The sequence below is a fragment of the Genypterus blacodes genome, unplaced genomic scaffold (genome assembly GCF_046128005.1).
Source record: "Genypterus blacodes isolate CSIRO-AG114 ecotype Tasmania unplaced genomic scaffold, CSIRO-AGI_Gbla_v1 ptg000061l_1, whole genome shotgun sequence".
Lineage (NCBI taxonomy): Eukaryota > Metazoa > Chordata > Actinopteri > Ophidiiformes > Ophidiidae > Genypterus > Genypterus blacodes.
In genome coordinates this window covers 2,470,680-2,483,194 of record NW_027466873.1, presented here as the reverse complement: position 1 = coordinate 2,483,194, position 12,515 = coordinate 2,470,680, and the positions used below count along the sequence as shown (strand labels likewise).

Genomic DNA, 12,515 nt, shown 5'->3' with positions numbered 1-12,515 from the left:
CATGTATTCCGCACACAATTATCTTATATATATTATCCTATATATTGAGGTACATGTAATTAAAATAATTGTAAACAGTCCTCAAGCTTAACAAAGCACAATGGAAGTGTGCTGACATAAGTTTGGTCTGGAGCTCATGAAACTTTAATGAATTCTACTTAGGAGAATGTTTTTTTTTAGGAGAATGTAGTAATAATGGTGATTTGAGACAACTACCTTTTTAGATAAATGTGGTTGATGATAAGACTCAGTGTAATATCAATTATTGTATTTGAAGTGCCCCCAAGTGTGTGTGTAATGCCCATAAATGTTGGTGAAAGATGTTAAAAGTTGCCCTGTAAATTTCTTTGGTACCCTGTTTCACACTGCTGCAGGAGAATTCATCAGCCATTTGAGACTGAAGTCTGAAAATGACTGGGCGAGCAAGAGCAAGATCAAGAGGCCGAGCACGTGGGCAGGAGGTCCCTGCACCTGGAGCAGTAAGAGAAGGGTCCTCTCCTCCATCCACTGTGTCAAGGAACATGAAAACATCTCTTTGTTTCCCGTGCTACATTTATCAACTTTAAAATGTACAAAGACAACCTTGCTCCCCTCATTAGAGATGCATTCCATCTGCATGAGGTTAAGATGCTTGAGTATTGTACAATCTGCTGTAAAATATGCTGCAGGGCTTTGTATAAGGGTATTGCAGTTGTTGGAATGCATTAACAAATCAACTAGTTTGTAAACCATTTGAACCATGTGATTCTACAACTGTTATTTTCTTTCTTTTATTTTGTGAAGAGCCAGGCTGCTGAACCTGCACCAGTGGCTGCCCCACTGGGTAAAGGTGAACCAGTAGGTAGAGGGAGAACAAAAGCAGCTCCAGGACCTTATGTTAAAGAAGGTATTATCTAACACTTAGCTTTTCAATGTTAGATGACCTCAATTCATGGACGGGAAGTCTTAACGGATTTATTAAACTGTCATTGGCATCAAGTTTCGCAATGACTGTGTTGCTTTGTGCAAGTGCTGTATCAGACTGTGCTTCAAACTTTGACTTTTGTTCATGGTGTAGGAAAACTCCTGACATTTTTGTTTTTACCAGGCATGCAGCAGATCTCTGCTGGATTTCAACAGGTGAAACTGGGAGAAAGAGGTGGTCGCCGGCGTGATTATCATGACGTCGGTGTTAACACCAGGCAGGCAATGGAGCATGTTAAGGACTCTAAAGTTGGTGCGTCCAAATTTAGATTCAATCTATTGTTTTGCGCAATTTTTATTGATCTTGGGTACATTTCTGACCACTTTGTGTTTATATACTTGAACAGGAATATCTGGTGGTGCCATTCACTTGACCGCCAACTACTTCCGCATCCTGTCCCGCCCGCAGTGTGCCTTGTACCAGTACCATGTGGACTTCAAACCTCAAATGGAGGCCCGCCGCTTGCGCGCTGCACTCCTGTATCACCACAGTGAAGTACTTGGCTCAACACGCAGCTTTGATGGAGCTCAGCTTATTCTGCCTCACAGATTGCATGGCAAGGTAAAGCGTTACACTTTGGCAGAATACTCTTTCATATCTACCTGTGTGTGTTATTGGGCCAGTGCTGGATGTTTGTTGAACAAAGATTTCCATTGATTTTCAAAATGTTTGACTTTTGTTCACGTTTTGTTCCACCTCCCGCCTTGTATTAACTGTATTTGGCCTATTGCCATTTCATTGCAAAGTAAGCCGTAACCTGTGAATAATGGTCAACCCCTTGTGAATAATAAAGTGTCTTCCCTTGTTCCTAGGAGACTGTGCTACACAGTGAGACGAGGCAAGGAGAGAAGGTCCAGATAACGGTCACTTTGACAAATGAACTGCCTCCCACATCACCGGTGTGCATTCAGTTCTACAACACCACCATGAGAAGGTAAGTGTGAGTTCCACTGAGTTGTGACTCAGGTCTGCTTAGTGCTGGAAAGATTTTGAACATCATTTAGGTATTAGGAAAATATCCATTGCACAGTAAGAGTAATGCAACGTCGAATCCAAATAAGGTGGATTCATTGGAGTTGGTAAAGGTGTACATAAATTGAAGTTGAACCTTGTGGTTCCACTTCATGTTGAAGACTTGTATCGGATTAAATATCAAGTTGATAGCCGTTTATTATCTCAGGATCCTGAAGATGCTCAATATGCAGCAGCTTGGACGGCACTACTACAGCCCCAGTGATCCACTCAACGTCCCACAGCACAGGTATGTTTAATGTCATGTGTGTAATGCTGTCATTGTGTCTTTTACATTGCAGTCTACAATGTTAATCAAGAAATAATACATAAATATGAAGCACTGTCAGGTAATTACTTTCCAATTAAATGATATAGAAAGAAAAAACATGTACATTGTCTACATTTATTATTGTACTTTTAATTCTCACTGTGTCTGGAGTAGATGTACGTGAAGGTGCTCAGTCAGCCAGGTTATGGTAAATTTCGGGCAACATTTTTACTAGCAAGACCAGTTTCCTAGGATTTACCTTTTCTGTGTGTCTGGAGTAAATCACTGGCCAGAATGATTGAAAGAAGCCTTGAGAAATAAACTCAAGTTTATCCATATCATATATTTCTGACCTGCTGAGGTTTTTGCCAACATCACAACAGTGAGTGATAGTTTGGGAATTGTACACACACTCGCATTTGCTGCTTTACTTGGAGGATTCATGACATTGGTAAGATGCAGCAAATCTGAGTAGATGTGTTAAATTCCAACTTTAGTAGGTGGAATTATTCAGGCCTAAGATAAAATCACAGTACATTTTGCTTTGAAAAATAAGAAGCTGAACATGTAGGACACTGCTGTGGTTGTCAGGGAGCCGTTTCTCTCTGGGTTCAACAAAGTGCTGTTGTGTATCCAATGAGTTTTAAACTGACTCGAGTTTTGCACAACCCCCTATTTCAGAAGATGTATCTATGATAAATAGGTTTATGATTATTGTTTTGTAAGTCATATTGGCAGACCTCAATGATTCTCCCTCTGCTTGAGACGTGAAGAGTGTGAAGCCGTCTGAGATGAAAAATGCTGAACCGACACTTAATTTATCCTAAGGTTGACAATTTGGCCAGGCTTCTCCACTACCATCTTGGAGTACGAGTCGGCCATCATGCTGTGTACCGATGTGACCCACAAGGTGCTGCGAGATGAAACGGTCCTTGATTTTATGTACAACCTAAGGCAGCAGTGTGGAAGTCAACGCTTCCACGAGATCTGCGCCAAAGAGCTTGTTGGACTTATAGTCCTCACCAAGTAAGGTCCACATATCACAAGCTCTTCAGTTCATGCAAAAGTCTTGCTCTTAGATGAATATGTTGTGATCATTTCAAGAACCAATATTGTCAAGCTTGTCAGTGGTAATGCCCCTTGCTTTGTGTACTTCTGGAAAAACAGCTGTAGAGAAACATTTTTTTCTGATTCCTTTTCATGCATCCCCACAACCTGTCTTTTCTTTGGTCCTTTTTTGTAACAGGTACAACAACAAAACCTACAGGATTGAGGACATTGCATGGGATCACACCCCCAACAACACATTTGTAAAGGGCGGCTCAGAAGTCACTTTCAAGAATTACTACAAGACAGTAGGAATCACGCTTTTTTTTGACTTGACATTTTTACTGACAATCCAAGATGTTTATTGATAGAGTTGGGTGTCAAATAACCTCAATTATGAACCCGTTTCTGCCCTCAGCAATATGCCTTGGACATCACTGATGGGACCCAGGCACTGCTGGTCACTAATGTGCAAAGGAGAGCTGCCGCTGCTGCTGCTGCTGCTGGAGCTGCTCCTCTTGGCCCAGCCATGCTCATCCCAGAGTTTTGTTACTTTACAGGTTACACTCATACCAAGTTTCCTTTTCAGACGGTGGTTTGCCGTCCTCTCCCTCATGTGCAGCACTGCTGTTCCTATAGTGAAGAGGGACTCAGTCCTCTGACAAAACCACCTGGTATATTTGTTGGAGTTGCTGTGTCCTATTCTAATTCTAATGTTTTACTATGATTTAAGCAACGAGCGATGAACTGCGATTATGAATTTCTTGACTCCTATTAAAGTGTTCTACAGCTCATGATATGGATATGCAGGCCAAGGCTTAATGCAATGAATGTAATCAATTTAGCATTTTTGGTCCCTCCTAAGTGCCTGCAGGTCCCTAGTTTTACCTTTCCATTGTGCCAAATGCAGAAGTGCTTGACTTGCACTCATTAATACGGCGTTCAGTCGTTTTTTTTATTTTTTTTATTTTTTTAAGGAATCAGGGTCAGATCAGCTTCTCTCTTTCTTAAACTCGGATGTCGATTCGAATGATATTTATTAATATGATCAGAGATCGAGTATGACTGAAAAAGCAGACGACATCGACGCAGAAAGACCTAAAAATATGATACAGCAACCTGGTTCACTTAGCGCTTTTGTCAGAACGAAACTGATTTCTCTCCCTATTTCGGTCTGTTAAAGGCAAGTTGTCAAATTTAAAGATAAACTCTGTGTTCTATAGGTCTCACGGATAAGATGAGAGCTGACTTCAGCATCATGAGGGACCTGAGCGCCCACACAAAATTGTCCCCAGAACAGAGGGAGGGACGTCTGTACAGATTCATCAGCAACATAGAGAAGTAGGTGATGATTAACCTTGTTTAAAGATGAATGTCAGAATTTTTCTCGGTGCTCCCAGGCTCTGATGTTAGTCTTTGGAATTGCTCTACAGGAATTCTGATGTCCAGGCAGAGTTGAATAGCTGGGGGCTCGCCTTTGATAAGCAACTCCTAAGTCTGACTGGCAGAGTCCTCCCACCAGAGAGAATGTTCCAGGGACAAAGATCGGTACAATATGTTTTGGTCTAATGAATATATTTGATGGTTTTAGGTTGATATGGTCTTAATTAAAAGGTTTACATTGTGTTTATTTGTCAACTAGTATCAGTGCCAAACCGGTGGAGCAGACTGGGCTAAAGACATGCGCGGGATGCCTCTGATCAATGCTCCACCGCTGGACAGCTGGCTGCTGTTCTACACCCGGCACAACATCAACCCTGCCCAGTCCCTCCTGCAGACCCTCAACAGGGTCTCGGGGCCGCTGGGCATCCGCATGCAAAGGCCCACCATGTAAGTTGTAGCTTAAGCATGTTTATCATCAAATAATCATGCATTCAGTGCCCTCTTGTGGACAGAGGTAATTGTTGCAGGAAAGGAGTTGAAGCTGCACAGCTGACACCTAGTAGTCGACATTATAAACAAAGCCATGTGCAACATAACAAAACTTCTGCTCCCATTACTAAATGCGTTAAACAGGGTGGAGTATGAAGATAGACAGGAGTCGATCCTCCGTGCGCTGCAGTGCAACGTTGCTCCACAAACGCAGATGGTAAGTGACTGAATATTAAGGGAGTGAGGCACTTCACGTTTGTGTATCTAATTAGTTTTGACTCTCAGATGTGCAGACTCATTATCAGATGTTTCATGGTTTGTGTGCATCGGTTCCTTAGGTGGTGGTGATCCTCCCCAGCAACAGGAAGGATAAGTACGACAGTGTTAAGAAATATCTTTGTGTGGACTGCCCCACTCCCAGCCAGTGTGTATTGGCCCGTACCCTCAGCCGACCACAGGCACTCATGACGGTGGCCACCAAGATTGCGCTGCAAATGGCTTGCAAAATGGGCGGAGAGTTGTGGAGCGTGGAAATCCCTGTAAGTCACTCGCTCTCCGTTGTCACAATTGTGTGCTTTGGGGCGGCGGTAGCTCAGTCCATAGGGACTCAGCTTGGGAAGGTGAGGTTTGCTGGTACCAGACCAGTATGGACCAAGAAAATAGACTGGCAGCTGGAGAGTTGCCCTGCTGAAGTGCCCTTGAGCAAGGCACCGAACCCCCAAAATCGTGTGTGTGCGTGTGATCTGACTCAATTAACTTTCTTCTTTTTCGGGAAGGTGAAATGGAGGAGAAAATAATGCAGTTAATACATCTGGAATGTTCCTGATGCTGTGGGCCTGTAAAGCCCTTTGAGACATTGTATGTGATATTGGGCTATAGGAATAGTTGACTTGACTAAGCGATATGGTCATAGATTGAAGTTTTGTCAGTCATGAAGACAGTCAAAATTTGGGAAAACGACGCCTTTGGATGGAAAATGTTTGCTCTGAGTCTGCAGATTTTGCAAACTTGTTCCACTTGATTGTGCAGCTCAAGCAGCTGATGATCGTGGGCATTGATTGTTACCATGACATTAGTGCTGGGAAAAGGTCCATCGGGGCTCTGGTGGCCAGTTTGAACCAGGGCATGACCAGGTTAGTCTCCACAGATGAGATGTGTTTGGCTCTTTTGTTATATTTTGAGAAACAGTCTTTGAAGCATTTCACTGTTATACATGTCTGACTGCGTGTGACCAATAAAAACCTTGTAAAATCTTTTTGACCAGGTGGTACTCTAAATGTGTCCTGCAACACAAAGGTCAGGAAATGATGGATGGACTGAAGATCGCCCTGACTGGCAAGTTTCTCTCCATTATTCAGTACTTAACTCCTCCATGTGTCTGCTCAGCATAATGTCCCAACTTCACATTTGTTCTCCAGGTGCTCTGAAGGACTATCTGAAGTTCAACTCCAGCCTGCCATCACGCATCATTGTGTACAGGGACGGCGTAGGAGACGGTCAGCTGCAGAGTGTGGTCAACTATGAGGTTCCTCAGATCATGGAATCCATCAAGGCCATGGGGAGAGATTACATGTATGTTTAGTCTTTGCAAAGGTTTTCATTGTTTACATCAGACTTAGTTTTTATTCAACTTGGGTAACAAGGTTCCAAGACATAATCAGGCTTCCTTTGGTCATGAAGATGCTGGCATTCATTCCAGGCCTGGAAGTGTTTTGTAAAAATGTACATTTTGTAAAATTCTTAAGTTAAGTATTTGGAGTTGGTAAGTGTGCAAACTAAACTGTAAATGGCTTTATGTGATGGTGTTTGTGTTCCACCCTCAAGGTTTGGTTCTCTCAGAACATCCTGTGAACGGGCCAAACAGCGTCCTCAGTATGTCCCTATGATGTTCTTGTATCTCCATCTTAGGCCCAAGCTGACTCTCGTGGTGGTGAAGAAACGCATCAGCTGCAGGTTGTTTACCAACGTGAACGGTAAAGTGTGCAACCCTCCCCCGGGAACCATCGTGGACTCGGCTGTCACCCGTCCAGAGTGGTGCGTTTTCTAGTTTAAACTTACCAAGTTTACCTGTTCTCCTTACCTGCCAACTATTGTTGGAGGTCATTGGTCGGAGTAGGAGAGCGTGAGTAGAGGGGTATGTTGCAGTCCTGTGGCCTCGTAAACATTGCACTCTTCAATTCAAAGGTACGACTTCTACATCATTAGCCAGGCCGTCAATCTGGGCTGCGTCGCCCCAACCCACTACAACGTGGTGTTTGACACCAGCGGACTGAAGCCAGACCACATGCAGCGGCTCACCTACAAGCTGTGCCACATGTATTACAACTGGCAGGTAGGTTTGACTCTCCACTCTCCGGTAAATTCAAGTGCAATTATTCTGCCAAATCAATCTCCACAGGAATTTGATTGGGTTCTAGAGTCAGAAAGCCACCGTCATTGCATTTCTGAAGAAGAAATTTGCATTTAGGAGCTCTGAGTACGGCCAAAGTCGGAATGTAAAACCAGGTCACATCAGCACCCAGCTGAGTCATTTTGTCTTTGTTTAGGGGATCATTAGAGTGCCGGCCCCCTGCCAGTACGCCCACAAGTTGGCCTTCCTGGTTGGTCAGAGCATCCACAGGGAGCCCAGCATGCAGCTGGACGACCTGCTCTTTTACCTTTAAGTCCTCTCACAAAGAAGCGACTTTGTTGAAATTAGTTAACAGATTTTTCTGTTTATATCAGTTTTCTTTGTTGTGAGAGACTGTCCATATATTCAATTAAAAAATGTTAGCTCAATATATTAAACTTTTTTTAAAAGTTACTTAGACTTACACATTTCAACAATTGAGTGAAAATTGATTTTGAGTTGTCTTGTGTACAGGAAAATACAGTGTTAATCTGTAATTACTCAATAAATGTTGGAGTACTTTGGAAGTTCATGTTGGGTTTGTTGATTTGTGTTCACACAGTCTCCATGACAACATTGAAATTTAGTGATGTTTCAGGTTTTCAGAGGTTGGAGTCTGGTGGATTTTGGCTGCCTCATGTTTTGAGATGTGAGCTCATGCCGGCTGGTTTGGGTAATAAAAAAACTGCAGGAGTGCAAACATTAGAAAATATCAAATTTATTTAGATTTCTTTTTTTTTAGAAAAAAATTGCACATGCACACCCACACAATACTTTGTAACCATCAATATAGGCTGATAATTCTTTTCATAAAGCTAGCACACAACTGCAGACTTTGAAACGATGTGGTCTTCAAGACACCATGGGGAAAAGCTTGCACTGTTGGATTATAAAGTTAAATGTACAAAAAAGGCAGTTTGAAAATCAAGTATAAACATTTAAAAACAATTTACAAATGGACAAAAGTACAAAAAGAGCAACAGTTACTCAAACTGAACAGAAGCAATGACTGAGGACACGGTCCATACGTAGGTAAGGATGTATATCAGTTCTCCGTAGGTTAACGTGGCTGTTTGGGCCAAGGTTTGTACAGAAAGCAGTTCAGAATGTTTGCATACATTCTCTTTTGGCAGTTTCAACTTGTGTAGAAAAAATAGGTAAGATTTGTTTCAATCAATGGGATGATGTAATGAAAAATGAGAGGACAATGTTTCATCTCACGTACAAACACAGACATCTGCACAGTCCTTTTGGGCAGCTTCCAGAAATACATTGGCTTTTAAATTCATACATTCGCTACTCTAAACAGGAGGGGGTTAATATGTATCTTTATATTGACATACAGTACTTTTATCCTGCACCAACATAGTATCGGACACAAGGAACGAGCGCCTGCAACAAACACGTGGTTGGCTTGGATAATGAGGTTGTGTCAGATTTGAGGGGGGTGTGTGTGGGGGCGGGGCAGTGTAGAGGTAGCTTTGTGTGTTACTGTTGGTTTATGGAGTTTAACCTGGAAACTTTACATCAGCCAAGCCCAAAAATGTTGCGTGTATGGAATCACATAAAGAACAGGAAGAGATTTACAACAATGTCTGAGCGTGATGGAAGTCATTGTAAAAGCTCCTAAAGACTGCGATGACAGCGACCGTATGATTTTAGACGCATGCCACAGATATCTGATACATAAGCAGTGAAAGACAAATTATTAAAATGATGCAGTGAATTGTGGGTGTGCGAGCAAGAGGAAGAGAGTAGTTTGTCATCTCGTGTGTCAGGGTGAAGTTGTATTCAAGGATCTGCTCCTCAAATACAGAAAAGAGTTGGGACATTAAATAAGAATATTATTGAAATGTCTCTAAGGGTCAACTGTAGGGTTCTGGTAAGTTAACATGAAATATCTCCAAACATGCTCTAACTAAAAACATTTAAGTGTAAATTCTGTGAAATCTTGTAAAATCTTACGTTACTTTATCCCAAATATGCAGTTTTTGAGCTAATTTTGTCATTTTGCAGAACACAAATCCTCAGCTTAGCCCCTAAATAAAATTACCAGAGTTCTACTTATTAGCGCCTGAAAAGAAATACTCAGTGAAGTAAGTTTGGTCCCATGTTGGCCGTCGCTGTGTGGGTCTGATTGTGATCTCGCGTCACCGTTTTGGACGAACAACAAAGATTTTCACTAAATTGCTCACTTCTAGCTGTGCCAGCCTGTAATCACAGTCTGTAGGAGGCTTTGCGCCACAGCAAACGGTGATGTGCATATAAAATAAAGTGCTTTAATTTGTTCCTCAATAATTCAACTTTGTCTCTGGTACGGTTGAACGTATGAATCCTTAATTTGAGACGTCAATTCTACGAGCTCTGGACCTCCAAAACACAAAAGTCACACAAAGACCCTGCGACATCACGAGTCAGGATTAACGTCGGCAAACAGGTTTGTTGACAGGACAACATAAATAAATGGTGGACACACTAGTTGACAGTACAAACCATTGTGCATTTATAAGGCAAATACATGGAGGATGGATCTACTAGGCATTTCACCACCATTATGATGCTGAATTCACTGCGGAGACCCTGTAGTATCTTAATGTGCTTGTTTCAAAAGGTGAATGTTTTTGTTTTAGGGGGAGCCTCTGCATCTTTACTGCAGGCTTCAAGTTCCACACTGACCCCCCCCCCCCCTGTCTTCGTACACAAGGGGTCAGGAGGGAACGGGCCGGAGTAAAGCAGGCGATCAAAGTCGAGTCTTTTTCCGTTAATAGTTGAATCACCTAGTCTGATTTCTGTACGATGACACTTCAGTCCAACTCTGATGCCTTCTATGGTGGGAAAGTGCCATCAGGTTTGAAAATGGAGGATATGCACCAGGACCCGAGGTAAGATACTATGTCATATGAAAATATGTGGTTGATTCTGTGAACAAAATACAAACTCTAGAATGCAGGAGAGATCTACAAGAGGAAAGCATTTGCTGAGCTCACAAATACTGCCCACTCTTTCTTTTTGGTGAACGGATGACACATCAAATTATTTTACAGCGCTAAGTCTTTGCAAAGAGTTTCTTCCCTTTGGAGAGGAGTCCCTTTTTCTCTCTGTTTGGAGTGCATGTCCAGTGGGGCCCTGATGGGACTGCCGGGCCCCACGGTGGAGGGGCCGGAGCCGGGGACTGTGGGACAGGCCGATCTTCTGGGCAAACCCGATTTTTCCGACGGAACCTAATGGGAGACCCGTAAGGGACAGTTGAGGGTGTTAAAAAGCCAGTGGTGTCACAACTCCCCTCCTTCACTTTCTTTTGTTGTCCTTTTCTGTCTCTGCAGGGTCGCCATTAAAGCTCTGACATCTATTCCCCCCCCCCACCTGTTGTTCTGTGCACTCAGGTAAACACACACACAGGCGCACACACACACACACCCTCCCACCCTCTGTCAGGTACACACAGTTTCTTACCAATAAAAGCTACACCGACACAGAATTTAAGCACAATTCAGTCCAAACGTTGACTTAACAATTTGAGGTGACAACATTTCTCAACATTGACTATCACAGACAGGGGGCAGGTCCTCTCACAGAAACGCTTACATCTGCATTTTGGGAAAAGTGGGACATATAGAACATTCAACTTCCTTATTTTTAAATATATATATATTTACTGATACAACTGGATAACAGGAAAACTACTGTTCACTATACCCTTTCTGTAATCACGAGCTAAAAGGCCTCAAGTTGCACTCGGGACACACAGAGGATTCCATTTTCATTTGTATGAGGTGATTTTCTGTAGAAGTAAGTCGCCTCATGCAAATACAATTCACTGTGTGTAGCTAAACTATAATCCAGAACACGGTCTTGGTTTAGAGTTAAAAGGAAATTTGCCTTGTAAAATTGTTTAGGTTGAGTTTAAGTTGATTTTTGTTTAAACCGATTGGAAAAGAAATGAGCGTTAAAAGATGTCAGTAGCGTCGTTAAAGCAGCAGTCTGTAAAGCCGGGCAGGATTTAGCCGTGTGTGTGTGTGTGTGTGTGTGTGTGTGTGTGTGTGTGTGTGTGTGTGTGTGTGTCTAATTAATGGCCTGAGCGTTCCACGTCCTGGCTGTGGGGCGATCGGACGGATTTCTGGCGTGTCAGAAATGATGGTCACAGTCTGTCAGAGTGAGATCCTCCAAGGACTTCTCCCACCTGCGTCCATATAAACTTTACATTTTTATATTAAGGGTTGGGATATACAGCCTGAATTTACAAATATACGGCCGTATTCTGACAAAACACAGGAAGAAAAAAAGAAATCAGAACGCAGGTCAAATAAGTCTGTGGAGGCGCTCCGCTCTGTCAGTGTGAGCAGCTCAGCTCTCCGATTTCCCCACAATTCAGTGGCTTTGAGGCTTGTGATTGGACCGCACAGTGTGTGTGTGTATTAACTGTAGGCTTTAAACGTGTAGCGTGAGTTAACACAACACACACAGTCGCTGAACTCCCATTTACTCCCATCTGAGGTCACTCTGCAGGTGAATGTCTGAGCCGCTGCAGAGAAGTTCACAGATTCCTATCAGGATGGAGGATTACAGCAAAAACTACCAAAGTATTCATTTCTACAAAGTTACAGACTGAAGCTTTAATTTATCTAAAGTTTTAGACCTCCAGCTTGTGCACCGTTGGCCTTTTAGCTTCCTGTGAGTTACAGAGGGGACTTATTGCAGGAGACGGACATTGTCATTGTCACAACACTCAGAGAAACAACTGAAGACACCACACTTCTTGTCTAATGCATTGGCTTGGGTTACGGATGTCCAACAGTTAGTTTGGTAGAAAACAAAACCTCCTCAGAACACTAAGGGATCATCATACAAAGTGCACATGTTGCATACCAGAAACTAAGGGCACCCATGTCACCTGCATTAGACGAGGGCGGCGTGATCTGGGTATCGTCAGTTGCTCACTTACGTGAACGGAAACAGAGCCT

General features: G+C 42.8%; 1 protein-coding gene across 4 annotated transcripts; it reads left to right on the top strand.

Moving 5' to 3' along the window:
- The first annotated feature begins 410 nt into the window (after positions 1–410).
- On the top strand, positions 411–7,828 carry piwil1 (piwi-like RNA-mediated gene silencing 1). 4 transcript variants are annotated; one of them, XM_076154210.1, is made up of 20 exons: positions 411–479; positions 790–886; positions 1,088–1,216; positions 1,311–1,525; positions 1,777–1,898; positions 2,145–2,225; positions 3,075–3,272; positions 3,493–3,601; positions 3,712–3,853; positions 4,517–4,634; positions 4,727–4,841; positions 4,936–5,123; positions 5,310–5,382; positions 5,504–5,704; positions 6,195–6,298; positions 6,430–6,500; positions 6,584–6,737; positions 7,074–7,199; positions 7,350–7,497; positions 7,712–7,828. In XM_076154210.1, exons 1-20 carry the CDS (start codon positions 411–413, stop codon positions 7,826–7,828), a joined length of 2,577 nt encoding a protein of 858 aa, XP_076010325.1. The 4 variants fall into 4 exon arrangements, with proteins under 4 accessions (XP_076010325.1, XP_076010324.1, XP_076010323.1 ...); XM_076154209.1 differs by having other exon boundaries at positions 784–886; XM_076154208.1 differs by having other exon boundaries at positions 411–490; positions 786–886.
- The last annotated feature ends 4,687 nt before the right edge of the window (positions 7,829–12,515 follow it).